The 27,872-nt window shown below is 47.1% G+C and overlaps 1 protein-coding gene across 1 annotated transcript; it reads right to left on the bottom strand.

Annotated features, from left to right (window-relative positions):
* Positions 1 to 793: 793 nt before the first annotated feature.
* On the bottom strand, positions 794 to 25,659 carry LMNB2 (lamin B2). The gene is made up of 12 exons (XM_054979728.1): positions 25,353 to 25,659; positions 18,791 to 18,927; positions 12,484 to 12,640; positions 10,365 to 10,490; positions 9,673 to 9,843; positions 9,119 to 9,244; positions 8,320 to 8,540; positions 6,813 to 7,101; positions 6,492 to 6,599; positions 5,877 to 5,996; positions 4,996 to 5,094; positions 794 to 4,239 (listed from the first exon to the last, which is right to left on the bottom strand). The coding sequence occupies exons 1-12, from the start codon at positions 25,566 to 25,568 to the stop codon at positions 4,198 to 4,200; spliced, it is 1,812 nt and encodes a 603-aa protein (XP_054835703.1). The 5' UTR covers positions 25,569 to 25,659; the 3' UTR covers positions 794 to 4,197.
* Positions 25,660 to 27,872: the final 2,213 nt, after the last annotated feature.

The following is a 27,872-nucleotide window of genomic DNA, read 5'->3' as shown; positions in this document are numbered from 1 at the left end:
GCTACCTGCGTGCCGTCCCAGCTGCTCGCTGCAGTGATCGGGCCGGCGGCACGCACGGGCGCCTGGGTCCACCGGCACCGAAAACTCTGGTGCCGCTGTTGGGTGCCCCTACAAGACTATGGGGTGTGTGTTTGGTGGGTGGGGAAATGGGGATGTCAGCAGCATTTGGCTATATGTAAACTAGCAGTTGAAGACATGCCCTGTTCATGCAAAGGCTGATACAACTCTAGGCCAGGTGGCCTGTGGGATAAAAAGCAGAGGGACAAATAGCCCTGGCAAGGACTGAAGAACTGGGACATGAACAGTAACGATACTGGGATTTCTGGCTTGGAAAACAACAGAAACATGAGCTTAGCTGCAAGACCGCAACAGAGAAAAAGCCAGCTTGGTGGCAATTAAAATGAGGTTGCGAGTAATCACTTGGGAGATATCTCATGATACAAAGTGTTACTGATAAACTTTCTGAATAGGGAAGATTTAAGAATGCAAAGCATTGGCCAGTAGCCCTTTTCACAAGTTAAGAGTGAACACATGTACATCCTGCATGTACATGGGTGCACCTTTTTGTAAGAAAGAAACATTGCACATTCACTTTACAAATGAAAATGAGGACCAGGTATCTGGATAAATGTGTGGCTGAACATGAGAACTACTCAACATGCGTATGAAGTAAAATCAAGGTGCACGCTGTACACAGACTGTCCATGCGTACACTGTAGCTACCAATTTCAGCTTGATCGAGACTTGTACATTCTGAAGTGTGGCAACAGAACTAAAAAGCGGGGGGGGGGGGGGGGGGGGACTCTACAAGGACAGAATTCCAGGGGCTGATGTCACCCTGTAGCTAGACAAGTCGTGATTTTTATATCTTTGGACTTGATTTGGGCACAATGGTAATTCTTGCCTGTGGCAAGTCACAGACAAAACTTTGGAATGGCTACTCCTAGTGGTAAGCAGCGGAACTGCACAAGAGCACCGGAGGGAGAAGCATTCGGAGACTAACAAATGGTAGTTCTCTCTTTTTCAGGCAATGATTCCTGCAGGGTCGGTAACCAGAGAACTGAAGTATTCGGAACTAAGTTTTGAAAAGTGGCAGCAAATTTTTAAATTGCTGTATCTGCGTCCCTCCAGAGATCCTCTTCCCTGAACTTGAATATACACAAAGCAGGCAGGCAATAGCTGGAGTCTGCAGAGATCTGTACACAGTGATGGAGATGGGCAAGATTGTGGCTCGGGGTGGGGTGGGGGGTCTACAGAACAGAGCTGAGTGCCTTGGAGGCGTCTGTTTGAGGGTGGGGAACGGCTCAGACTGCACTTGCTCAGCTGCCTGCTGAACTCGGCCTATTTTAAGTAGTATGTTTGCACCGAACTGCACATTCACATCTTCAGGACAATAAAAAAAAAATTCACAGGAATATGGGAATGACTGGCCAGAATCAAGGAATTCAAGCCTCCACAAATCTCACAGGAGATGTGTGGGGCTTGGAGAGGGAGGCAGGCTGCCTCCGGAAACAAAAAAAGGGAAAGCAGCTCCCCCCGCCCCCTCCCGGCAGGTTGTAAAGATGTAAGCTAAGCCGTTTCTGGTATGCCTGAGAAACACAATTTTAAGTCAAAGGATAAGCATGATCAACTACATATTCAGCCAACTATTCCAGCTGAGTGGGAAGATTACATAAGAAGGGAGAGACAGAAGTTACTCTGTCTCTCAGTTACTCTGTCTCTCTGTTTTTGTTCCAGGGCTTGTGCACAAATGGCTCAAATAAAAAAAAACTCATCGATCTCTAAACCTAAACACTTTTACAGTAATTCAACATTGGTAATCATCAATCCACCAGGCAGCATTGAAACATTTGCGGAAATTAGCACCTTTGATTTTTCTTTTAAAACAGGAAGGTTGACATTGTGTTTCCAAGCCACAGTAGTTCCCACCCAGCTTGCACTGCGCAAAAGCCATCAGAAGTAGCTGGTTATTTTCAGTCAGTCTAAATATTCTAGTATCGCAATATATCCAACCACCACCACCCTGTCCCCGCCCCCAGCCACACTGTGAAGCAAGCCAGAGCCGTCCCTGTGCCACAAGAGGGGTGTGCTCAGCATCACACAGGGGTCAAATGAATGGGGCAGAAGATGTCCCTTTGACGTCACCACAAAACAAGAGCCACTGCCTCCAGTCTGCTTACATCCCTACTTGCCCCCATTAACGCAAGGTGAAGCTCTCTGGAAATATGTTACAAGCTTCTCTCAGGGTCACCTGATTGCAAAAATCAAAGGATGACTTTCATGTCTGGAAACAATCAGCACAGATATGACGCACCACCATCATGGTGTTCTGTGGAGGCAACCGAGCTCTACTAAATTATGCGGTGTTGGGCAATGAGAGATGTACACATGTGTGAAGCACGCTTCACAAACCATGACATTTGCACAAAAATCTGAAAAAAACAGTAGCAGCCAGAAGCAGCCCTGAGTGAGTTTTAACACCAGTGTCCAAAAAGAGGAGGGACAATGCCGCACACAAAACTTAGATCTTACTGCCCACTGAAGAACTGTAAAAACAAATTAAAATTTAATTGGAGAATGCGCAACTACTCAGATTTCACATTTGCAAGCAGGAATCAGAGTTTCAAAATCTTCCCCATTAGAATGGGCAGGATTCACATTTGGAGGGGATTAACTTAAACTTCAGTGTATTACTGATGGACTCAGATTTTCAACTAAAAAAGGCCAGGTGTCAGGGTTGGCAAACTGAATTTCAACACAGGATTCTCTTTCAATAGTCTTCCCCCTATCTTTCTGCGAGTCACTCCATTAGGTTTCAAAAGCCTGCTTTGCCTTTCCTTTCTTTGTTGTAAACAGTGCAGCTAAGATGATGCACGGCATTTTACAAACAGGTATAAAAGCTTATTATTCCCCAGCTGCGTTCAGGAGCCGCGGCAAGGACCTGCCCGGAGGGAAGTTCCCATATCCCATTTAACACAAAAGAGCATTTCAGAACTCCGCATGTAGGTGTCAAACGAGTGTCAATGCTGACTTTGGTGCACAATTTTTGAGACGCTGGATCTATGTCCAATCAGGGAACACCTGCTTGAAGTGCAGCATAAAGTTTGCCGGAGGGTCGCTATGTAGTGCTTCCAGATTAAAATCTACTGCAACAAAAAGAAGCTCTGCAGCCAAGATTCTCCATCTCAGCCAGGTAACCCTGCCAAAGTGCAGAGCTGCACTGGTATGTGGGGGGGGGGGCAGGGGGCAAAGTTACAAGCATGGGACACGGTGCTTCCCCATTCATTCCTCTGCTGTTTCGCCCACCCGTGGCACATGCAGCTGCGGAAGAATGTGATGGTCAAAAGTAGATGGGGGGGAGGGAGGGAAAAGCCACCTAGAATGATGCAAGCTGCAAGACTGATAAGGTGCAGCAGTTATTCAACAGATTAATCTATTCAGGCCAGAGCTAGACATATAAGTGATACTTCCTTCTGGTAAGACACGGGTATCCGATTTATCTGTTAAAGAACTATGTCATCTTAAATCAGCATTGCACCTTGCAGGACAAGGGCACCAACAAGAGCAAGCGCCTCAGTGAGGGAGGCCCACCTGCTTAACTTCACTTCTGCAGCATTAGCCTATGCAGAGTTGCTGTCAGTCCCTTCTCCAAAGCACCTGGCTGGCCACAGCTAGAGAGATGGAATGCCAGGACAGACGGATCCTGATCCGATCCGTCACAAGTCCCTGATTACGCTACATACTTTGGGTATACGTAGCCTGACATAGCGAAAGACCTGCTATTATTGATGGACCTTCAAATGGGGACAGGGGGTAGTGAAGTGTCCATTCACTGCTGAAGATTCTGAAGCCATTTCAGGGTCAAGGGGCGACAGCATCAGCATGTGCTCACGGGTCTTTTTTTCTCTTCTAGGAAAAATGTGAATGTTTTAAAAAATGGAAAATCACGTAGCACCGGGGGAGCGGGGGGGGGGGGGAGGAAGGAAAGGAGAAAAAGATCTCAGGAGACCATGGCCGTTCTGGCCAATTACATTTCCTTTAAAATTAAGACCACAGAATCAATTCTGCTTTTTTTTAAAAAAAAAAACCTATGAGACATATAAAAATAGTTCTCAGTGGCTCTGGACAAAACCCAAAAAAAATAAGAGCAAAAAGAAAAAAGGAGAGAAGAAAAATGGTTAATGAAGGTGTTTCCTTTCACATGACTCTGCATCCTCTGGAGGTCGTCCTGGGATCCCCCTAAAACGAAAGGAAAAGGAGCTGAGTTTGGAAAAGGGTCCTGAGCCTCAGCTGCTCCCCTGGCTTGGGAGGAGCCCCAGGGGCCAAGGAAGGGTGAGAGGGGCTGCTGCTGATCTGGAGAGCTCTCAACCACTTTTTACGGTTCCAGCTGTTTTAAAGAGAGGGGGGAACATAGAGCCACCAGCCAACCACTCCCCCTCAATTGAACAGTTCGAGCTGGAATCTGGTTTGCACCCCAGGGCTCAAAGCCCCCCCCCCCCCACTTTGTACAGCCTCTGATTCTCCCTGTACTTGAAACGCCGACCTTTCTGCTTCTATGCAAAGTACTGGGCTTTGCCGTGTACAGCTTAACAGAGTTCACCAGGCAAAAACCCTGGTGGAGATACAGCCTGAGGCTATGCTGGCATAGGTAAGAGAATCTCTAACATGGCCCAGGACCAAGTGGCAGAGGACGGTGCTGCACAGCAGAGGCCAAAAAGGTAGTACCGAAGATTAAACGGGAAATTCACAATCACAGGCAGACAGAGGCTCATAGCTGCAGTACCAGCTGCTTTTGTTAAAGGGGGGAAGGGACATACAACCCCCACCCCCTTTCCTGCTTCCATAGCTGCAGAAATATTACCCTGATCCTTGCCTTTTTAGAGGCCTGGTCTCTGCAAGGTAGGCAGATAGTTCGCCTCCTCTGCGTCTGGCAAAGAACGCTCAGAAGCAGGCTGCTATTTTGGTGTGGAAAAGCAAAACACCTTTGGACGCTACCTGCTGGTGAAAGAGGTCTTCCTCTCCAAACTCTGCCTCGTCTTCTTCCTCATTCTCCCGCAGAACAGTGGACTGTGTCAAGCTCCTCACAGCCACTTCCTAAGAATGAGACACACACGACTTGTATAGCCACAAAAGACAAGCAGATTCAACAGTCTGCAGCATTATCATGAAACCTGTGGACTTTCACAAGCTTACTCAGAAAAACAAAAAAAAACCCACAACACTTGATTTTTATTACCACGTCCGAGGGTAACATTTTTCAACCACTCATAGGTTTGGAGGCCCTTCCAGAAGGACAAAATTCAACAGGAAAAGTTTCTTCATTATGTCAGAAACACCAGTAGAGAAAAATCTTACACAACCAAGTTCAAGATTTGAGCCGATTGCTTTCAGAACAAGGAAGACGCACACTTTAAATTAATGATCTGTGAAGGGATCAGAAACTAAAGATTGTGTCTCGGGGTGGTAATGGGACTTTGTCTGCCCCTTCCCCATAGCAGCTACATTTTACCTTTCCCTTTACAGCTTTCTCCGTCTCTCTCCAACCCTGGCTCCTAAATCTGCATCCTGCTTTACCATTTACCCCAAAGCTGGCTTCTGTCCTAACTCTCCCAAAACCACACTCACACACAATTCTGCAGTCAAGACAAAAGGTCCCAAGCAAAATCTGCACAAATTGCATCGTCTTTTGTTGGAAATTCCCAGACTTTTATTGCAGAGGAAAAAAGTTAGATCCAGGAAGTTATCAAGCAGCTTTAGGGATAAAGGAATCCACTTCCTTTCTGTTTCTGTTCAGAGACACACAACACCAATAATTCATCGGCAACTCTGTGCCCAGTCCCTCTTTGCTCTCAGGTGACTCTACCATAGCGACCTACCTCTCCATCAGAGTTCACGAGGTAAGTGCGGATGTTGGCTCCAGTGCCCCAGCTTCCTTGGTTCTTCCACACAAGGACCGATGGTGGACTGTGGGCCACTCCAGCATCAGCAGCCCAGATCTAGAAAGGGGGGAAAAAACAGGCATTCCCAGGGGGTTCTTTTTGCAGTTTTCCAGAAAAACTGCAAATACCTTGTCTCAAGTCAAATAAAGGCCATTTCCCGTTGCTGCAAGGGTGATCAGCTCAAACTGAAATGCTCGATACCTTATGAAGCCAGTGTTGCTCTCTCTCAAATGGGTGTGCAAAGATCGTACACATTCTACTGCCTACAGGGAAGTTAAGGCTCCAGGCTTCCTACTGAGACAGTTGCCGATTAAATGGCCTTGAAGTTGTGAAGGAACGACCAGGCGCTACACAAAAAGGTTCACGTTACATCAGGCTCACAAGACCTAGTGAAATTGCAGGGTGGTGGTGGTTAATGCCCGCAAGAAAACCTCACTGGCCTAACATAGCAGTAATCGTAAGTCATACACCTTCACACCCATTTCCTCACGTTCAACAGCAAGTCCTTATCAACAAACACCTAACTGCGAGTTTAACAGAGCCCTGACTTACCGTAACAGTCTGTCCAGCTCTGAGAACATACTTTGGAGTAAACTTGTAAGCAATCTCTTCTCCATCTCCAATCCTCCTCTTCAGTCTCCAGTTACCAAGAGACTGGTCCTGATGCAGGAGAAATAAGACAAAAAGGAATGTTGCAGCAGCAACAGATGACCCGGTTTGGCTCAGTCCTTCAAAAGTGACCAAGCTAGGCCAGACCACTGGGAGTCCACCCCACCAGCACACCTCAGCTGGCCAGAAGTACCAACGCACCCTTTAGCAACTGTATGTGACATTCCCAAGTTACTCTTCTCTCTCTCACCAGAACAAGCGTACCTTGTCGGAGCGATTCTTCAGCTGAACATACTTTCCTTCTGGGTCTACGTCCTCAATGCTGACACTCCCTTTGGCTGAACCCTGCTGGGAAACCTGGAAGGCGCTGCTGGCGGTGCTGCTGCTGCTCCCGGTCCCAATCCCACTGGAGCTGCTGCCGGACAGCTCCTCTGCCTCAATGCGCTTGCGCTTCCCTCGGGATGAACGAGCAACGGAAGTGCTGCTGCTGCTGCTGCTGGAGGTGGCCCGGGAGACAGTAATGTGGGGGGGAGGGCTGGGAGACAGCTTCAACCTAACACGGAAAGGCAGAGAGACCATGTCACACGCTTGAGATCGGACACGATGGCATAGGATTATTCCTGTGAATTATGTGCAACTGTCAGTCATGGAAGTGGAGGCGCTGGCGCGACAGTCACGCCACAGGTCACAACGTCTGGTTCCTGATGCAGTCACGAAACGCATTTATGAGAGTGTCTTTAGCCCCCCGCTTAGCATGTTCTTTGCTCCAGGAGCAGAAAGGGTCTGGCTGTGCCAGGGCAAGACATTCATTGTATCTTCCTCTCAGACACCACACCCAATTCCCTCCACAAAACACTACGTAACCCCTAGGACAAAAGAAGACCCTATTCTACAACACACAGCCTGATTAGAGCCTCTTCGAAGATTTCAGAGTTGATTCATTCATACACGGTCAATCTGAGCTTCAAGTTTGTCTTAACCACTTGAATGCCATTGATGTACTCAGCTTTAAACCCTTTGTACAGAGTTTTATCTTGTCTAAAAGCCCATGAGCTGTAGAGACAAACCTGTTAATAAATGGAATGCAGAACAAGTTGATCTGACTAGAGGGGAGAATGTGACCAAGAGAAGGCAGTTTTTAAAAAATATCAGATTGAGGGGATTGATTACTCTGGTCTGGAACTTGTTTGCATCTGGCCTCTTTGTAACATTCCCCTGCCCTGTTTTCAGTCTTTAAAAATACACTGGCCCAATGCATGAACACCTTACGCATCTGACCCACAAAAGCTCTTCATGGAATGACTTTTCAACATGCCACTGGACTTCTTTTATTTTGCTGCTACAGACTAACACAGCTGTCCATCTGTTTTTGCCTTGTTAGCTTAACCAAAAAAGGCTGTGCATGTGGTCACCTCTACAGTACTTTGAGAATGAGCCATGGCACGTTCAAGAAGTATCGGTCACTCTTCACTCATGGAAGAGCAACCATTTCTCAGGAGAGAGGGAAGGCCACCCCTCCCCCCACACTTGGAGGAGCGATGAAAGCAGTCTAGTTGTAATCTGCGTTAACATGCAATGCCCCCTTCAATGCCCTTGTACCAACATTTTCTGTTTTGAACTTTTAAAGGGAGTCCCACCCTTTAGCTAAAGCTAAGCAACAAATATAAGGCTCTCAAGATTGAACCAACAGACCCTGAAGACCTTCCGCTGAGGTTCTTATCTGACTGACCGGGGAGACGGCTCGCACTTTCCTAGAGGGGTTCCTGCCTACCTCTCCTCTTCTCCTTCCAGAAGCTTCCGGTAAGCACTGATCTCCATGTCCAGAGCTAGCTTGACATCCAGGAGCTCCTGGTACTCCAAGAGCTGGTGCTGCATCTGGTCCCGCATTTCCGTCATCTCCCGTTCCTTAGCATCCAGCATCTTCCGGAACTTCTCTCGCTCATTGGCCATCAGCTCTTCCAGCTCCCGGATTCGTTCTTCTGCAACATTCGCCTGCCATGGGAGGGAGGAAGCGAGTACTCAATGGGAGGAGCTTGACTGGGGCCTAGGGGGAGTAAGTTCGGGGGGGGGAGGGAACTGGCCTTAATTTCTACAGCAAGAGGTACTGGAGCACCATGAACCATGAAGGGAGGGGAGGAGAGGAGAAACTCGGCTGACTCAACAACCTGATGCAGGGCCACAGGTGTAGAGGTATCACAGAATTATTTAGCGATGAGAACATTCTGAATGCTCCAACAGCAGTGGCAGGAAAACAATAAGACAAAAAGCTTAGCAGCATGATCTGAGCCTCTCCTCCAAATGCAGAGAGTTGGGTCCTGATGACTCACTGTTATATCCAACAAGTTCTCAAGGGCAGTTATGCAGAAGTTACGGATTTCCCAGGCATCCTAATCTTCCATTCCTCTGGACTATTGTGGACTTACCATGCAGCCATGGGACATGAAGAAACCCCCTCATTGGAGTAAACCCAAAGGAAAAGGGAGGGAGGAGATGGGAGACTGTGATAGAAGCAGCTGAGCAGAGAGAAAAAGAAATGCCTATTCCCGCCCATCCCACACACACAGACACACCTGCTTTTGCAGGCCGGAGAGCTGGTAGCTGAGAGAATCTATCCTCATGCGGGCCTCCTTCAGCTCTTCCCGTGCGGCGCTGGCAGCCTTGTCGTTCTGATCGGAGCAGAGCTTGGCATTCTCCAGCTGGAACAATGGGGACACCACACAAGTCATCCTTCAGGCCTTTGGTCTAATTTTAAAAGCTTTTTTTAAAACACAAAGTTGTATTACCTACCCACCGTCTCTAAAAGTGGGACTTAATAAATCTAAATGGGCACATAAAAACCAGAGCTGGGAGGGGGGAACCAAAGTGTAGACTGGCCTTGAGGGAATAAAGCAAGAGGATTTCTGAAGCACAAAGAGAAAACTGCAGAAATACCACATCTGGGAAGACAGTTTGAATTGGCTGAGACACATCCAAGACTGCGCTGGCACACACCCCTCCCATCCATGGTGCAGGCAGCCTCTCAAGTATCCCATTTTACAGCCGAAAGACTGACCTCTCCATGCTTCACAGACCAGACTCTTGGGAGACAAGGAGCCTTTGCCTGCAGGTCAGTGAGAGGACTCACCTTGGCCTGGTAAGTCTGCTCCAACTCCAGCTTGTAGAGTCGGACCTGCTCGTCATGCTGGCTGCGCAAATCCTCCAGGGCCTGGGCCATCTTGGTCTGGTAGTCCTGCTTCTGGCCGCTGTCCACTTCCACTAGCTGGCGCTCATGCCGCTTCCGGGTCTCCCTCACTTCCTAAGCACACCCAATTCAGACACAGTACCAGGTTAAGGGGCTCAAAAAGGAAAGCACCAAAGGTGGGCTAGGCTCCAAAGTGAGGCAGCTGAGCCCAACCAAAGCCTGTCCACCCCATCCACCAGAACTTTCTAAGGGGATATGCGGAGGCACCACGTCCAAAGCTAGAACGCCAGTGCGTGCTTCCCTGCCTGTCAGGACTCAAGAGCCTCCTCTGGAAATTCAGCCTAAACACCTACCTCCAAGAAACTTGACCTCCACATGAAAGCTAATCACAATGGACTGTGAGCATCCTATTATGCTATCCCTACCTCCTCCTATTTCATCCAACATAGCAGGTTGTGAGCCAACAAAACAGACGGTCTCTCCATGGCCACAGAAGGCACCCCACTTCCTTCTCATGTTAATCCAGATCCCCACAACGGGGGCCCTGCATGCCTGCTGGTGACTTTGGAAACCCGCTTGCCAGGATGCTATAGGATAACCTCCCTGCAGGAGCCTTCCAGGCTGATCCAACCTACTTCCTCAAAAATGCTCTTCCTGAAGTCAAGTTCCTCCTGCAGGCTCTGGCAGCGATTCTCCAGGTCCACCCTCATCAGTGTCTCCTTCTCCAGCTGCTTCTTGGCCACCGCATGGGCATCTTCTGACTGGGTGGGAAGACGTCAGAGTCAGGGAGGAAAGGTAGGAAGAAACAGCCACACAGAGAACCATTAGGCATTTCATTAGCGAGCTAATCATTTGTATTTGTTGCCCACATCTCTCTCCAAGCATGGAAATTGTGTCTGTTGGTCCATCAGAACGGACACGCCCTAACAGAAAACTGTCCCCCAGAAACCACTCCAGGCCCCTACACTCTGGGGGTGTCAGATAAAGCTACGTGCCTATCAGATCTGATGAGAAAAGAGACAATATGCTCTAGGTTCCCTCCCACTCTCTCCCCATTCCAGTGTTCCCACTCCACTCTTGTACTCCAGCGTATGTAGCGATCAATCTCAAGCAAAAGCACAGAGCTAATCCTAGACTACCTGCCGTTCACTTATTGTAACTCTCCCAAAAACCTCCGCCCAGAAGCTCTTCCCCACCACACCTTTTTCTGGGAAGCAGCTTGATTTTCATTTTTTGTAGTATAAGCCAAGATGGCTGAAAACAGTTAACAGAAGGGAAAGAATTCAAGCCCACCCAAAAGTGTGCTTCATGTATGCCACCCTGAATTTACGTACAAGATGTACTCTGTGGCTTCGGTGATTTTTGATTTTGTGCATTTATACGTATGTTTTTTAAAAGCCAGTTTCATCCCCTTAGAGAAGAAGGGTGCCCCTGCGATGAAGTCCCCAAATCAGGCAGTGTGGTCAGAGGGTGCACAGCAGGAGCGTAGAGTACTCTCCACTGGGGACTGCAGGGCACAAGCATCCACACAGCACTTTAGCAAGCACCCCTCTAACCCACCACTGTAATTTCCAGTGCTAAAGATTACCTTCTAAGCCTATTTTGCATGCTTTAATAATGCCTCAGTGTGTGAAGAGTTGAGAGGTGCTGGGGGAGGGAGAGGGAGGAGAGGAGGGTTGTCCCTGCGTATGGGTACAGACTATGCATGGACAAGAAAGACCTGGCATATGTCTCAGAGAGAAACTACCCCTGCTAAATAAAATGAGGAATTCGTGGTACACTACCACCATCTACTGGTCACTGGTGGAAACATCAGAACATATTCCAGAGTCTGAAAATTTATTTTTAAAAAAATTATAGGCTGCTTGCCAACAATTCCAAAGCAGTATACAGAAAAAAAAATACACAAACAAGAACAGCATAAGCAGTAAGATAAGGAATCCTATAGCAGCAAAAAGATCTAAGGCTGTGCAATCAAGACCCAAAGAGACATCACTTGAAAGGCACATTTAACTCTGATCCAGAGAAGGAACTAGGCTCCCACACACCCCTGAGAACGCCAGGCTGCCCAAAGTGCCAACCCATATACACACTCCCCAGAACACGAGTCCCAGGTTGCAACTGAGTGTTCTGGGAGGAGCACTAGGGACCCCTGCCAAGATCAGGCTATACGCAGGGCTGAAGCTTCTACCCTTCCCAGAAGAGGCGTGGGCGAGGCGCACACACTCAAAACAGGAAAGCTGTATGCTGTGCAGATCTTGCCCTGCCTGTGCAATGCCAAACACTCAACTTTAAAGGTAACAATGAATAATAAACTGGGTGCGCATTTTCTGTAAACCACCCCTGAATTTTGCATTATCAATCCAACAGAACAGCCTGTGAGAGATCAACAGAGATCTGTTTTCTAACAACCTAAATGAGAAGACTGTAGGCATCTGGAACCGTGAAGAGGGAATTCTGGTGATTTTCATATTGCAGAAACCAGGTGTGTTTGAGCATGACCATACATGTTACATTTCCAACTTATGTTCTATGATAAGATCTAGATTAAGGAACACGGCATCTTGTTACTCATTGAAGAAAGCAACGCTGTAGATTCCAGGAGGTAAACCATATGAAAACACCCTCCCCACCCCCAACACTGTGTCCCGCCTGTTAAGACTGCCGTTTCCAAATCTAACCAGCGCCCCAGCATTTCACATCCAAGTCTCACCACCGCTACTGAAGCCTGCACCGGCACCACTGTAGTTTTACCTTAGCCAGTTGGGAACGCAAATCTGCCACCTCTGCCTCCAGGTTGCGCTTGTCAGTCAGGGTGGCTGTGAGTTCTGCTTCACTTCTGTGGAAGAGGACTTCAAGCTCTTTGATGCGACCCTGAGATGTGGACCATTCGCCATCTTTCTTTTTATAGCTAGGGAAACCAACAAGAGAAACATCAGCTGCTCTCTCTCTGGCCATTGGGGGTCTTACTGGGTGCAGCTACAAGCCAGCAGCTGTCACTGGGAGGCACGGACCCATGCAAAGCCCCGGAAAGTAAAACTCACTGTGCGTTCCCATTCTCATCCAAGAAATGAAAATTTCTGTTGGAGCAGCAGATCAGGTTATACATCACAAGTTTTGTGAGTAAAGGCTTCATTTATGAATAAATAAACTCATGCTATGTGCCCTGACCTGGATAGCCTAGGTGAGCCCGATCTCATCAGCGCCCGGAAGCTAAGCAGGGTCAGCCTTGGCTAGTAATTGGCTGGGAAACCTCTAATGAAGAACAAGGTTGCAGAGGCAGGCAATGGCAAACCACCTCTCTTAGCCTCTTGCCATGAAAGCCCCACCAGGTGTCACCAAAAGTTAGCTATGACTTGATGGCAGTCTCCACCACCCCCTTACCACATCTAACTATTCTTATAGCCAAATACATTTGTTGGTTGTTTTTGTGGAGAAACACCCTTCATCCAAGAATTCAGCCCAATGTGTCAATTATTGTGACCACTCTCTGTCCACAGACACCAGCCCTGCTGCAGAATGAGAGTAGTCACAAGGGAGGGGGAGCCGTCAAGGTCCCAGCGCACAGCACTCAACTCTTCCTTTCATCCCAAAGTGTGTACGGAGGGGAGAGAAAGGTTATAAAAAAACTGGACACGTGAGAGCGGGGTTTAATCCATTTTGGGCAGCTGTTCTGAGAGCACAAGCCATGATGGACAAAGCTCACAGCTTCAGGACTCCGACTTGTCCACAAGGCAGGGGACAATGGAGAGGAGTCCCAACCTGGAGATTTAAGGTAATGACAAACTCCAACATACTGAAACTCCAAGTAAAGCCAACCTGTCCTAAAATTCATCAAGGAAGTATCTAGTATAGAGACAGAAGATGGTGCATTCTTTTCTCTGTTTCCTTGCCAAGCTAATCTGCTTGAACAGAACACGTGTATTCTTTTACTCGTTTATTAAACTTCCTTATATTGTAAATGCTCTAAGTCTGAACTCTGCAAAACCACTACCCCTATTCAGTCTTGCTACCTAAAGTGCGATATTGGGGGACAGGCAGCAAAGAAGCTCTCCGTCCCTGCAGCACGATAGCTCTGAAGTGTGAAGGTGTGACAGACTGGGCCCATGTTTGTTTGTAGAAGCGTTGTGGGAGGCAGAGCAACTAGGCAGGGCCTCTAAATGGCAAGGCAGGTACAGAGTGCTTAGATGTATGATTCCACCTGGCAGGAGAGACTCCTTGGTGGTTGGTGGTGGAGAGTGCCCTCAAGTCATAGCTGACTTATCATAACCCCTGCTGGAGTTTTCACAGCAAGAGACTAAAAGAGGTGATTTGCCATTATCTGCCTCTGCAACTCTGGTCTTCACTGGAGGTCTCCCATCCAACTACTAACCAAGGCTGACCCAGGTTAGCTTCTGCCATCTACCGAGATCAGCCTCACCTGGGCCATCCAGGTCAGGCCACTCCTTGGTGGTTACCCAGGTTGTAAAGGGCACCCCAGGGGAGCGAGGGAAAGGGGCACATCGCCAGGTGGAAACTCAGTGCAGCCACGGGGTTCTTCTGACCTCCTGGGGGTCCAACCAGAAGGAAAAGGGAAAGGGTTATGAGCCCATTCCTTCAAAATTTTATTTAGAAACATTATACACTGCCTTTCCAGACTTGCTGGAGGAGGCCACAAGTAAAAAGGAGAAAAATCCTAACTTATCAATATTATAAGCAAGCCATTAAAACAAGAGAGGTGCCTAAGAGCAGCTTAAACGGATAGTCGGAGAACAGTCCTCCGGTTAGAAGCAGATCGTGAGAACAGCTAATGAACTAGACAACTTCTCAGTTCTGGGTTAAAAAAAAAAAAGGTTTTAGTCAGGTGACTGTAAAGTAAGTGCCAGGAGGGAGGGGGCATGCCAAAAGTGAGACGCCACCACTGAAAAAGCCCTGCCTTCAGCTGAGAGAAGTCTCCTTTCTGCAGGCAGGGCCCGGAGAGCAAGCAGGGCTTCAGAAGAGGACCTTAACTGGTGGGCTGGAGGAACAGAGAAGGCAGTACTTTCAGACAAGAGGCCCTGAGATGAGTTCAGCAGAGCCTGACCATAGCTAGCAAAAGCTCCTACAACAGTCCAGCAACGACCTTCAGATCAACAGATTGGTCTAAGGAGGAAAACAAAGCTGCCAAGAGATGCAGACCCCAGGATGTCCTCTTTCTCGCTTTTAAAATGCTAACAAAGCAGGGAGTCCGACTTCAAATAGTGAAACCCAGTGGAGGTTGAAGAGTTAAACCAATCTGAGGCCGCAGGAGCCTGCAATTTGTAATTTATCTACTGATCTTCATCTCCTCTGTTGGAGCCCTAAATGTTGCTGAATTCCCAACAGCCAATCCCCGATGAAGGCATGGGGTGGAGGGCCTGGTGTTGTTGTCATACATTTCACAATGCAGCCCAGCTTAGTTCCAATCAAGGTCAACTCTGGGCCACGCAACCCCAGCTACAGAGGAAGGACTGCTGTTTTGCAAACATAAACTCTTCCAGAGTGGGCACGTTATCACTGCCCCTTGTTGGCTGGCTAATTTTGACTTCTGTGCTCACACATACTGGCCAACCCCTCTGCCTGCACACCCTCAGCATGAACTAGGCCCCTGCTAGGAAGGACTGCAAAACCGAGGCAAGGAGTCATCCCTGGTCCTTTTCCAGCAGCTCTTCTGTGCTTTCTATCAGACAAGAGTATCATCACACCAGACAAGAAGGAGAGCCTACAGTCTAGGAAGATTGTATTTCAGAGAACCTGGAGCAGTATCTAAATGATCAACACGAACTGCTGGAAGGCTGCTGACCTTTCCCCACTGAAAGAGAGCCCACCCCAAGTGGTTCCTGTGCTAAGTGTAGCAACCAGCCACCAGCACCAACTGCTATATTTTAGCTGCCATGTACAGGGGTGGAATTTTTCAACACAGAGTTTAAATTTTTGCTGGACAGGAGGAAGCAAAAGAAGTGAACGCAGTGGGAACAAGAGTGCAGAGGTGATGCGGAGGGGGGGGGGGGGTCCACAAGGAAGGATTTGTCAGTGAAAATCTTACTCCACGTGGCCCCAGCCTGGTTTGCAAACCACATGTCACATCCTCTAAAAGTTACTCCATGCTAAATTAGTCTATGCATTTCACTTTACTGAAAACATCACCTGACTTTATTTATGTACCCCGTCTTTCTCCCCAAGGGGGACCCAAAGCAGCTTACAGCATTCTCTTCTCCTCTGTTTTATCCTCACAACAACCCTGTGAGGTAGGCTAGACTGAGAGGGTTTCACTGGCCCAAAATCTCCCAGTAAGCTTCCTTGGCAGACTGATGATTGAAAACTGAGTTTCCCAGGTTGTAGTTCGACACTTAACCACTACACTACATACTTTGCAACAGCTCAGAAAACCAGTCTTAAACAGTCACAATCATCCAGGATCTTCAGTTGAAAATTCATTCAAAGCAAGACACTGCAATGTGAGAATTCTGGAATTCCTGAGCGATAATGTTCAAGGACAAAATATGAAAACGAGCACAAGTTAAAAGCAGAATTTTTTGGAAAAACTTTCTGGAAACAGCTCCACTGGCATAAGCACCAGGCAGACCCAGACAGTGCAAGGCAGAGGGTAGAATATTTGGCATATTTCGTTTCAGTCTGCAGAAATTAAGGTTTTGGTATGCTAACAATCTGGCATTCAGCCAAAGAAGAAATGCCTCTTCAGACACAGTAGCAAGTCATCAAATGCAAATGTATTAAACAGGACATAATCAAAGGCCTTTTTTTAAAAAAAGTGTTAGAAACTGTGCTTGCAGGTTAAGGTGGCTGTCAAGACAGCTTATCTGGACAGGCTTTTAAAAGTTAGCATAAATGCTCTTGAAAAAGTGCAGGAAGGTAGGATTGAAGGAGTGTGAACGTAGACACAAGCTAAAGAGAGATGTTAGTAATTTCAGCTTTGTAACACATATTTGTACACAGACAATCTAAGTGAGATTTCTTTGCTTCAAACAGTTCTTGGCTTCAGATTACTCGAATGAGCCCTCAATGAAATTAATTTTAAAAAATGCTCTACCAACAAATTCCACCAGCAAGAAATACTGATTAATACGTTACAGACAACTAGGGTCATAAACGATCTGGAATTGGGGGTAAACAGGGTCGTTTGCTGACGATACCAAATTATTCAAGTCGGGGAAAATAAGGCAGATGGTGAAGAGCTCCAGGAAGCTCTCTCTCGATTGGGTGAGTAGTGGCAAATGAAGCCAAGTGCAATGTGATGAATGAATGGATTTATTTATTTGTGGTCAGAGACCATAACAATGGCAATACATCCTTAGCAATCAATAGAATAGTTAAATCCAGCGTAAAAATGTAAAGGACACAGAAAAATACATTTAGCATTTAAAATCTTATCTTAAAATGTATATAGTTCTCTGGGAACTGCAGTAATTCTAATATTTAAAACACTGACATTAAAACAGTTAAAATCATAAAAAGAGCAGGACAGACTAAGTATGGCTATGTTTTTTATTATGGAATTTAACCAAACAGAGACAGAATTTGGCTATTTGCCCGGAGATAGTTGGATTTTCATCAGTTAGGAGTTTCTCCAGGCAGGCCTTATTGGCCTCTGCAATTGGTCTGTCTAAGAGTGGGGGAATAAACTGGCCCCTGTAGACTCGATGGAAAGGACAGCGAAAGAACATATGAATAAGTGATTCCACTTCACCAATGGAGCAATGGTAGCGTCTGTCCTCATATGAGATCTTTCTATATTTCCCTTCAATGACCATTGAAGGGATAACTTCACATCGGGCCAGGGTGAAAGCTCTTCTATAAGATGGGACATCCAAATGAGTGAGATATCTGGCCATACCCATAACGTATCTAGGGGCCATAAAATGAGGAGATTGAGCTAAATCTTGTTGGCGCTCTGTCTCCCTCACCCTTTGTTTAACAATACTTTTTGCCTGGTCACTGCCCTGAGTCAGTCGGTTCTCAGGCGAGAGTCCCAATCTTTCTAGGTTGCTCTTAGCCATCTGCATCCACCTAGGCTGGTAAGGATCTTGGTTTATTAGAGGAAGAAGGCCTTTTTGATTGTTATATATATACTGAGCCACTGATAAACAGAAGATAGCAATATTCTGGCTTCAATTCTCATTTGGCCTGTTTCTAACCACAGGAGGGCATTTGGCATTCCTGGGGGTACCTGTAAGACGGCACGGATAAATTTGGACTGAATCTTCTCGAGAACTCGCAAATTATCAGTGGATATGCCCAAATTAATACCATATAGGAGCTGCGCAAGGGCTTTAGCTTGATGCAGCTTCAGTGCTGCCGGGACATATAAGCCCCCCCTTAGATCTCAATGTGATGCAGTCTGGACAAAAATAACCTGAACTTTAAATATATGCTGATAGTTCTGAATGGGCCAAGGCTGAAAAGGAAAGAGATCTTCTGGTTGTAGTGGATAGCTCAATGAAACTGTACACTTAATGTATGACAATGATTAAGAAGATGGGGCACCTCTCCCACGAGGAAAGGAGGCAGGGTGTGGGGGAATACAGGTTGTTTATAAAATTATGCACTTAGTGCAGAAAGCGTATACAGAGAACAAAAATCTCCCTCTCCCGTAATACTGGAACTCAAGGACACCCAATGAAGTTGATGGGCAATATATGCAGGATGGACAAAAGGAAGGACTTCTTCATTGAACAAGTAATTACACTGTGACATTCCCCTACCAGCAGCTGGAGCGATGGCCACGAGCACAGAATAAAGGGGTATTAGATAGATTCATGGCTACTAAACCAAGATGATTTTAGGGAACCTCCATGTCCACAGGCAGTAAGGCTCTGAATACCAGTGCCAGGGGACGTCAGGAGATAGTTTGGGTCCCTGAGCCCCGTCCAGAGAACTGGTTAACAGAATGTGAAACAGAACGCCTGACTTGGTGGACCACTGGCGCGACTGATCAAAGCACTTCATATATTCTTAGGAACCCAAACACACCATTCTCTGCCTGGAGAAACAAAACATTTTTGCAACCCAGATTTAGGAAGGAAACTGTACTGATCCCCCTTACCTCTTATTGAGTTCATCGAGCTCTGCTCTTAGTTTTCCTATTTCGATCTGGAGCTTTGCCCTCTCTCTTGCTGTCTCATCGAGAACTCTACGGGCATCTGCCAGCTCTGACTCATACAGCGCCTTAATCCCAGTTACCTGTATTTGGAAAAGGAAGGATCAATTGTCAGAACAGGACCCCTCTAGCTGACACAACTGCTTACCAGACCAACACAGATGGTACAAAGGATACTGCAGATGAGCTCAAGCCTGCTAAACAGATAGAGGAGGGCTTCAAATCTCCTCTTCCGACTGCTCTGTAGAGACCCAACAATTTTCAACATGCGCTCACAAATGCCGCTCACTGCCAACTTTTACACCAAGTGTGAGAAGGCTGCCCTTACTCCAGCTGTAGAGATGGAGAGAGGCAGCCAAAAGGTTAAGTCGAAGTCACAAAGTCAATGGCTAGTGTAATATCATGGTTAGAGTGTTGGATTAGGATCTGAGAGACCCAAGTGTGAATCCCCTTTCTGCCATGGAAGCTTTACTGGGTGAAGTTGGGCCTCTCTCTCTCTCTCTGTTTACCGTACCTCACAGGGTTGTTGTGAGCATAAGATGGAGGACAGATTGATGTGGGCTGCTTTGGGTCCCCACTGGGAAGACTGGCAGGGTATAAATGAAGTAAATAATAAATAGTGTGTTAATATATAATTAATCAGCAGCAGCAACAACAACAGGTGCTCTGTTCAAAGGGCTAAGTCTCCTGAATCCAGCTGCAGGGCTAAGTCACTATACTGACCCCTATCACCCAACGTTACCTGCAATCCTTGCATAATCCTGATTATCAGTCTGGCTTCCTTACTAAGGCATTCAAAGCACTTCGCATGAATTATCTCAGGAAACACTGCAACCACTCTGACGAGGGGCCAGCATTCTCCTCCTCATCCCCATCTGGGGCTGCAGAAGAGAATGGAATTTCTCGGTTAAGTAACACCAGTTCTCTTTGGTCCCTACCTCCCACATGAGAGGATACTCATCCATTCAAAACTAATCCAGAACACCTGAGCATCTGCAACAAGCTAACGCTGGAAAAGGTTGAGCTTTGTGAAAAAATGTGCAACTTGTCAGTAAACAGACCACAGGACCAGAAGGAAGTCAATGGAATGACAGCCTTGTCATTCCATTGGGGGAATTAGAAGGAAATAAAAAGGGAGTTAGAAGGAAATAAGCAAATTACAGACTTATCAGTGCCAGGCAAATGGATTAACTCTTCTCAGACAAGAATTGTTAAAGCATACTGAAGAACAAGCTTTGTTAAGATTACAAAAAGAAGTCTTGCCTCAAAAACAGGCTCAAATGTTCTGGCACATAAACAAGGTTAGTAGCAGCCACTGTAGCAGGGCTAATTTGGTAGACATACAGCGCAATCCCAAACAGAGTTACACCCTTCTAATTCCACCTAAATTTAATGGTCTTAGAAACACATGATTCCGTTTAGGACTACACTGATAAGAAACTAACGTTTTAATACCGATTTAATGTTTTTAACATTAGTAATTTATAAGATATTTCTTGTGATCTTATAGCATTGTTTTTACTTGTGAGCTGCCACGAGTAGCTGTTTGGAGAAGCGGCATACAAATTCCCTAAATAAAAATGCCAAAATATTTCAACAAATTCCCTCACTAAAGCTCATAAGCATCCCTGGATGACAGGATTCGCTTATGAGTGAGTAACTGGTTAAACAAGAAGCAGCAATGGGGAAGGAGTCAGAGGGCACTCCACATGATGAAAAGCTAACAGTAGGCTATACTGGAATGGATGTTTAGTTCATAAGTGAACCTGAGCCAGAAGGGGAAAGCAAAGTGGGACAATTTGAAGACAACAGTGAACGTTGTTGTTATTTCTTCAGGATGGTGGGATCCCTATCAGGCTGCACAGAGTTCCTAAAGGAGCGCTCTCTCCAGACTGGGTGAATGAACGAGCGATAAAAAGGCAAATGAGATTCAATATAAGTCAGAGCAAAAACCAGAAAAACTTGCTTCACATACAGGCCAACAGTTTTGCTTCAGCAGTGGTCTAGAGTGCTATTGCTTAGCTCAAACTGACCGACATACCCACCATCTGAATGGTCTCAAAATGAAGGCATATAATCTCTTTTGACCTCCCGTCCCTCCACCCCATGTTTTAGGATCTGCCAATGAAGCCATACTCTGGGTACTGTCTTTTTTTAATGTGGTATCCACCAGAAGCAGAGGGCTTTCCGTGAGCGACCTGAGTGATGTTCCGGAATGCTTTCTGCATGCCTCTTTTGAGAAGATGCCAAGAACACATATGTCCCACCAGCCTTTTGAGAAGGTGGCTTCAGTGTTACTTGTTTTATTTTGCTGTTTTGGGTTTTTTAAAAATTGGTTTTAATGTTAAGTTGAAGCAATTACAGTCTCTATCATTTCAAGTTACAGGCTGGTTCGAAAACTGCCGTTGAAATGCAGCCACACAAATCGAGCTTATGAATTTGACTGCTCATGAAAAAATCTCTTCGAGTTGTGCTCAATGAAAAGGATCATGACCAAGCAAGTTTAATTACAGAAGTTTGGGTTAGGTGGGAATTAAAAGTCATTTTGTCATGGATTGGATCCAGACTGTGTTTCCCGCTAACAAAAGGGGTGGGGAAATGTCTACCAATTTCTCCTTCTTGCTACGGACCCCTATTTGCCTCTCCTGCTGTTCCTGAGGGACCCCTGTCCCCCGAAGCAGCACTGGTGGCCCAAATGAGGGCTGAAAAGCACTGTACACATTTTGTAGATAATTATCAGGGAGATCAGTGGACTGCAGATATGGCGGAAGAAGCAATCCGTTCCGCCGATGGAAGTGCCTTGTGTGAGTGGAATATTTAGTTTGGATCCAACTCCGTATTTGATATATTGCCTATGTGTTGGTCACCCCATTTTAGAAAGCAAAAACTCCAGAAAAGGGCCAAGAAAATGATCCAGGGACGGTAGCATCTTCCATTCTCCCAGAGGATGAGATGGTAGGGCTATGGTTCAGTGCTAGAGCATCTACTTCGAATGCAAAATTTATTTACTTCATTTATACCCCACCATTTTCCCCAGTGGGGACCCAAAGGAGCTCACATCATTCTCTTCCATTTTATCGTCCCAATAGCCCTGTGAGGCAGGTTAGGGGTGAGAGTGTAATTGGCCCAAGGTCACTCAGTAAGCTTCCATGGCAGAGCGAGGATTCGAACTTGGGTCTCCCAAATCCTGGTCCTGACACTTTAACCACACTGGTTCCCAGGTTCAGGCTAGACATACCGAGAGAATCTGACTCAGTAAAAGGCACTGTCAGGCATATACAATATCACAAATAGCATGGAGTTAATAGAAAACATACTTTACTCGCAATGAAGCTTATAGAGAGATAAAAGGATGTTCCTTCACACAATGCATAATTAACTGCACGAATTTATTATCGCAGTACGTGGTGAGAGCCAGGCTTTTTATTTTTAAATTAGAAAAGTATTAGTTAAATTTCTCCAAGTGGGACCGATCAATGAGCATTTGCCATAAGAAGCTGGCCAGGCAGTGCTGGGAAACAAAATACTGGACTGGTCTGATCTCTTGGTCTGGTTCCCACCCCCCCTGGGGCCAGGCAATGTGTGTGTGTTTTATGACTTTGTTAGCCAGCTCCTACAACTAAAAATAAAGCCTGAATTTTCCACACTCACCATACAAGTAAGACTCCCAGGAACTGTAAAGTAAGAGCTCTTAATTACACCTCATGAATTCTTTATCGACTGGCTCTGCTCTGTTTCCCTGATATTACTGCCATTAGCACATGGGCTGTGCAATTCTTTCTGCACTACAAAGGCCATGAGGAAGTCCCCTCTGACACCTCGAGGCTCAGGACCCCTTGCTTGACTCGCAGCCTTCTCAAAAACTCTTGGTTCAAAATGCTGAAATCCAATCTTGCTTTTCTGTAAGGTTTCTCACAAATGGATAGCACCAGTAGAAGCACCACTCTTGACTGACACTTTTATACAAGACCGCAGCTCCATTTCAGTACAGGCAGGCCCTGCTCTGCTTGCCATCTGCTTGATGGTCACCACTACCCCTGAGACCTGGCCCTCTGGCCCAGAGACCCTGAGATCAGCAACCCAGACAGAAAACCCTGCCCCACAGCCTTCCTAATAACCGGTCTATAAAGATGGTCATTTCATATTTTCAAACAAGCCGCTTGAACACCAGGGAGTGCTCCAGTTCCACTGGCTAAGGGCCAAACTCCATTCACTTTCTTACCACAGACAGGCGACTAGACAAATAAGGGCTGGGTTAGTAAAGCATGGATTTGAAACATGCTTCCTGGCAGCTACAACTTATGCATCTCTAAAGATTTGCGTACCAGATAAAACGCCTTTACAGCACTAAGTTTGAGTTTTGGCAGCCATAGCTCCAATACAGACACACCCTTGGGTGCTTTGGAGCTCTCCGCCCAGGCAATGTCAAATTCCAGCAACCGTTACTAGACTTCCTACAAAGATCTTTTAGCTGTCTTATCACACAAAGCCTGCAATTCCAAATATGTTGACCTGGGGAACGTATTTCACTGAAATCTGTGGGATTCATCTGAAGTCTGAGGACAGAGGATAAATATCATGGTGCTGCCCGCCTCAAAGAGCACGCTAGTTTGCAACAATGCCACTCTCTGCCCAGCTATTTATTCCAGAACATGAAATTTAATGGGATATTCCTCATTTCCCACATGGCAGGAATTGCATGCTCATCTCCTTGCAGGCAAGTGAGTGAAATGAACAACCAAGGCACATAAACACATAGGTACAAATGCAGGCATGGCATAGAGGCATGGGGGCCACAACAGCTAGGGCAGGCACTGGCTATCCAAAGAGACGTACTGGCAAAAGGGCAGAACATCTAACACCTTACAGTATTCCAAAACAGCACTGAAATCAAGGTCAGCCAGTGTATGCTTATGTAGTATGGGAGCTCGGCAGTCTTACATTACTGTGCTCGAGGGGACTTCCCAAAAGACAACGTCTCTTCCCCTCTTTCTCCCCAACTGATTCCTTCTAATGCCCTTTTGGGGACTCTTCCCCACAAACCCTCTTTGTGCTGCCACAACAGACACCATGTAACTGAAAAGTCCAATCAACTCCACAGGGGTTTTGAAAAGTTACTGTGGGTTACGTGAACAGAGAAGACCAACTAGACCAGTCTGTTTACTGCTGAGAAATAAGAGCTTTGGGTAAGTGGCCCAATTAAAAATGTTAAATGAAGTAACAGCAATGTGTTGATGTGGAATTTGATCCAAGGGTCAGGTGCTCCTCGATCGATGGAGCTAAGTCGAGTGCCAGCGCTGGTGGAATGGTTACTTCCAGCGGAGTTTCTGTCAGAGATGGGCATGCACACCCACACATCTGCCTCATTCAAACATATACTCCCTTCAGGAAAAGTACCTCAAAGTCTTGTATTTGTGTGTTAGGGTGGAGATCTGTAGCTCGCTGACTGAACCTCAGCCTACTCTGCCTGCCAGTTATTTCAGCCAAGGCACAGAAATACCCAAGAACAGGTAAGCACATGCAGGCATACTAGGCTTTTACAACAATCCTGTGTGGGATGAAGGGGAGCAGATTGGAGACCTTTGTGCTTTTTAGAACAAAGAAGCCCCACCCTAATTTCATCCCCTCTTTAGCAGGGAGCAGGAAAGGCCTTTTGTCCCATCCGCAAATGTTCACCAGGCTATGAATCATTGTTCAGTCACCCTCTACTTGAAGGACACAACACACGAAGCCGGGCAAAGAAGACTGCAACAGGAAATGCCTCGACTAGAAAAAGAGCATGCTTCTGTGCTTTCCTCTGCATTTCAACTTCACATTCACAAAACCAAACACAATGAGCTTTTTGTAAAAGATATATTTGCAACGGCTCTTACAACCCAGCTCCATTCATGTGAACATTCTACGGGACAAAGAGCGGGACCAGCAGTTTCCCAGAGAGGCGACAAATAGAGGCACACTGTTTTGTCCCTGCAGCCCAGCATCTAACCCTCAGGGAGAGGCTGCTCCTATACATGGAGGTTCTACTTAATCATCGCAAACTCTGCTGCTCCTTTCAGAATCTGCCCCCTTCCCATAAAAAAACATGCAAGAGAAGCCCTTGCTGGATCAGACCAATAGCGTCCATCCATATCAGGTCAGCCAAGAGCCCCAGACGAGAGCCCTGCAAAGTAGACCCAGCTGAGAGAGCCCACCCCACGACAAGGACAAATCCTAGCCGCAAAACCCTATCCCGCACAAGCCTCCGAGTCCCGAGGCAATCAATCCCCCCACTAATTGGGAAGGAGCAAGCAGCTAGTTCCCAACGGGAGCCGCTATGAAATACCAACCCCTTGCGAGCCTCCACCCGCAGAAGCAGTCTACCCACCAACAGACAGCAGTAGCCATCCTCTTCTCAGCGGGCAGACTATCTCTGCGCAGGGAGGCTCAACAGGGGGGACTAGCACTTTGGCAGCACAACAAAAGCCCCCCACCGGCCCTACTAGGTAGGCACACAGGCGCGCTCACCCACCTCGCGCGTGACCACCTCCTCCCTCTCCGAGACGCGCAAGAGCAGGCGATCGTTCTCGAGCTCGAGGGCGCGCACGCGCTCGATATAGTGGGCCAGGCGGTCATTGAGATGCCTCAGCTCCTCCTTCTCCTGCAGCCGCGAGATGCGCGTTGGAGAGAGCGGCGTCGAGGGTGAGGAGCCAGGCGGCAGGCCTGCGCCGCGAGGGGTGCCCGACATGACGGCGGCTGCAGCGGCGAGGAAAGGCCGTTCTCATTCAATCCGCCCGGCACAGGGGCTAGTGGGCGGGCGGGAAGGAAAGAGGCACAAAATGGCGGCGGCCGTTGGGCGCAAGCGGCGCCGACGCCTCGCGCAAGGTGCCACGGGAAATGGAGTCCGTCCCGCCCCTTGCCCGCGTTATCCAATCACAGAAGCCAGAGCCCTTCGGCTGGCCGTCTTGCCGACTTCCTAAATAGCTGGGAAATGTAGTTCTTTTGGCGCGTCCTCCATTTTGTAAACAAGTAGGAGGCTAAGCCTGAAGCCTTAGTACTGCAGATAGTGGTGCAGCAGGCTACAGTACCGTTCTGGACAGAGGGGACTAGGTTGTGAAAGCAATCAGATACATCTTCTGTGGACACGGCGTGGGCGTGGGGGTGGGGGTGGGGGTGGGGGGAGCAAGGAGCTGTCTTAGGACACGGCTAAATCTCAAGATCAAAAGTCATAAGAAACCTTTTGTTAGGACCAACAAAAATACACTATCAAAAAAAGTGCAAATTTTCAAGTATTCCAGCACTCTTGGTCAGGTTGGATGCTTAGTAAAACAACAAAAAAGAGGGGGGAGGTCATGCTTTGAGGCATGTGCGGTACAATACGGATTAGAATTGGGCCCCTCAAGTGGATGGTCACAGGACAGTGGCTTAAAATGGCAAATGCCCAGAGCTTGCCAAACACATTGATTAGGAACACCTCTTTGTGCCCCCTCCCCAGTCCCCAAAGGCCCAGAAGTATGGGTATTGCTGAAGGAACCCTCTTTACTGAAAAAATGCAAAGACTTTTTAAAAACAGCTAAAATGGTGCAATAACGGATCTCAGAAAACTCATCCTAAATAAGTCTGCTTTGGGTTCCCCTTCCTCCTTCCTCAGGATACAGATGGTCATTTGGGCAAACCCCTTGTGTCCCTACTGCAATCTGGGTTATACTGGGTGCTCATTGGAATACTTAAATCGGTTTTCACAGAATCACAGAGCTGGAAGGGGCCATACAGACCTCCTAATCCAACCCCCTGCCCAATGCAAGATTAGCCTAAAGCATCTCTGACCAATATTCATCCAGCCTCTTCATGAAAACAGCCAGTGAAGGGGAGCTTACCACCTCCCTAGGCAGCTGATTCCACCTCTGAACTACTCTGACAGTGAAAAAGCTTTTTCTAATATCCAGCCAGCATAGGGCTGCCAGCCTCCAGGTAGTGGCTGGAGATTTCCAGGAATTATAACTGGACTCCAGGCCACAGAGTTCAGTTCACCTGGAGAAAATGGCTACTTTGGGGGGTGGACTCTATGGAATTATGCCATGCCAAGGTCCTTTCCCTTCCCAAATCCCACTTTCTCCAGGTTTCTCTAGGTTTTACCCCTCAGATCGCCAGGTATTTCCCAACTTGGAGCTGGCAACCCTAAGCCGGCACCTTTCTGCATGTAATTTAAGCCCATTGTTTTGGGTCCTATCCTCTGTTGCCAACTGGAACAGGTCCTTGCCCTCCTCCAAATGACAGCCTTTCAAATATTTAAAGAGAGTAATCATGTCCCCCCTCAATCTCCTGTTCTCCAAACTTAACATTCCAAAGGCCCTCAGCCTTTCCTCATAGGGCTCAGTCTCCAGACCCCTGATCATCCTCATCGCTCTCTTCTGCATCCTCTCGATTCTGTCCACATCCTTTTTGAAGTGGGGCCTCCAGAACTGCGCTCAGTACTCCAGGTATGGCCTGACCAAGGCAGTATAAAGAGGGACTATGACCTGCAATTTCGATGCAATGGGCCTTTTGATACAACCCAAGATTGAATTTGCCTTTTTTGCCACCACACCACACTGACTGCTCATATTTAGTTTACAGTCCACTCTTACCCCAAGATCTCTTTCGCATACACTACCACCCAGAAGCGTATCCCCCATCCAGTATTTGTGCTTCACATTTTTGTGGCCCAGATGTAATACTGTGCACTTATCTATGTTGAATTGCATCCTGTTCACAACCACCCACTTCTCCAGAGTATTCAGGTCTTGTTGAATTTTAACTCTGTCTTCTTGCGTGTGTCACTCCTCCAAATTTGGTATCATCAGCAAATTTAATGAGTAGCCTGTTTACCTCTTCATCCAAAGCAGGTTGGTCTGACAAGATCTGTTGGGGACAAAACCATGTCGACTTCCCCGGATCACTAAGCCGTCCTTCAGATGCTTACAGATCGAGCCCTTTAAAATCTGTTCTAGTATCTTCCCAGCAACAGAAGTCAGACTGACCGGCCTGTAGTTTCCTGGGTCATCCTTTTTCT

The sequence above is a fragment of the Eublepharis macularius genome, chromosome 5 (genome assembly GCF_028583425.1).
Source record: "Eublepharis macularius isolate TG4126 chromosome 5, MPM_Emac_v1.0, whole genome shotgun sequence".
Taxonomy (NCBI): Eukaryota; Metazoa; Chordata; class Lepidosauria; order Squamata; family Eublepharidae; genus Eublepharis; species Eublepharis macularius.
The sequence above is the reverse complement of the archived record's forward strand: the minus strand, read 5'-3'. Positions and strand labels throughout refer to the sequence as shown.

Bases quoted from the DNA above. Each gene is read 5' to 3' on its own strand.
- LMNB2 (XM_054979728.1), bottom strand. From the start codon at position 25,568: ATGTCGGGCACCCCTCGCGGCGCAGGCCTGCCGCCTGGCTCCTCACCC. The intron at 6,600-6,812 runs GTACGCTTGTTC...CTCCTGCATCAG, and splicing joins TGAAGAATCGCTCCGACAAG to GACCAGTCTCTTGGTAACTG. The intron at 5,997-6,491 runs GTAAGTCAGGGC...CCCCCTTTCTAG, and splicing joins GAGCTGGACAGACTGTTACG to ATCTGGGCTGCTGATGCTGG.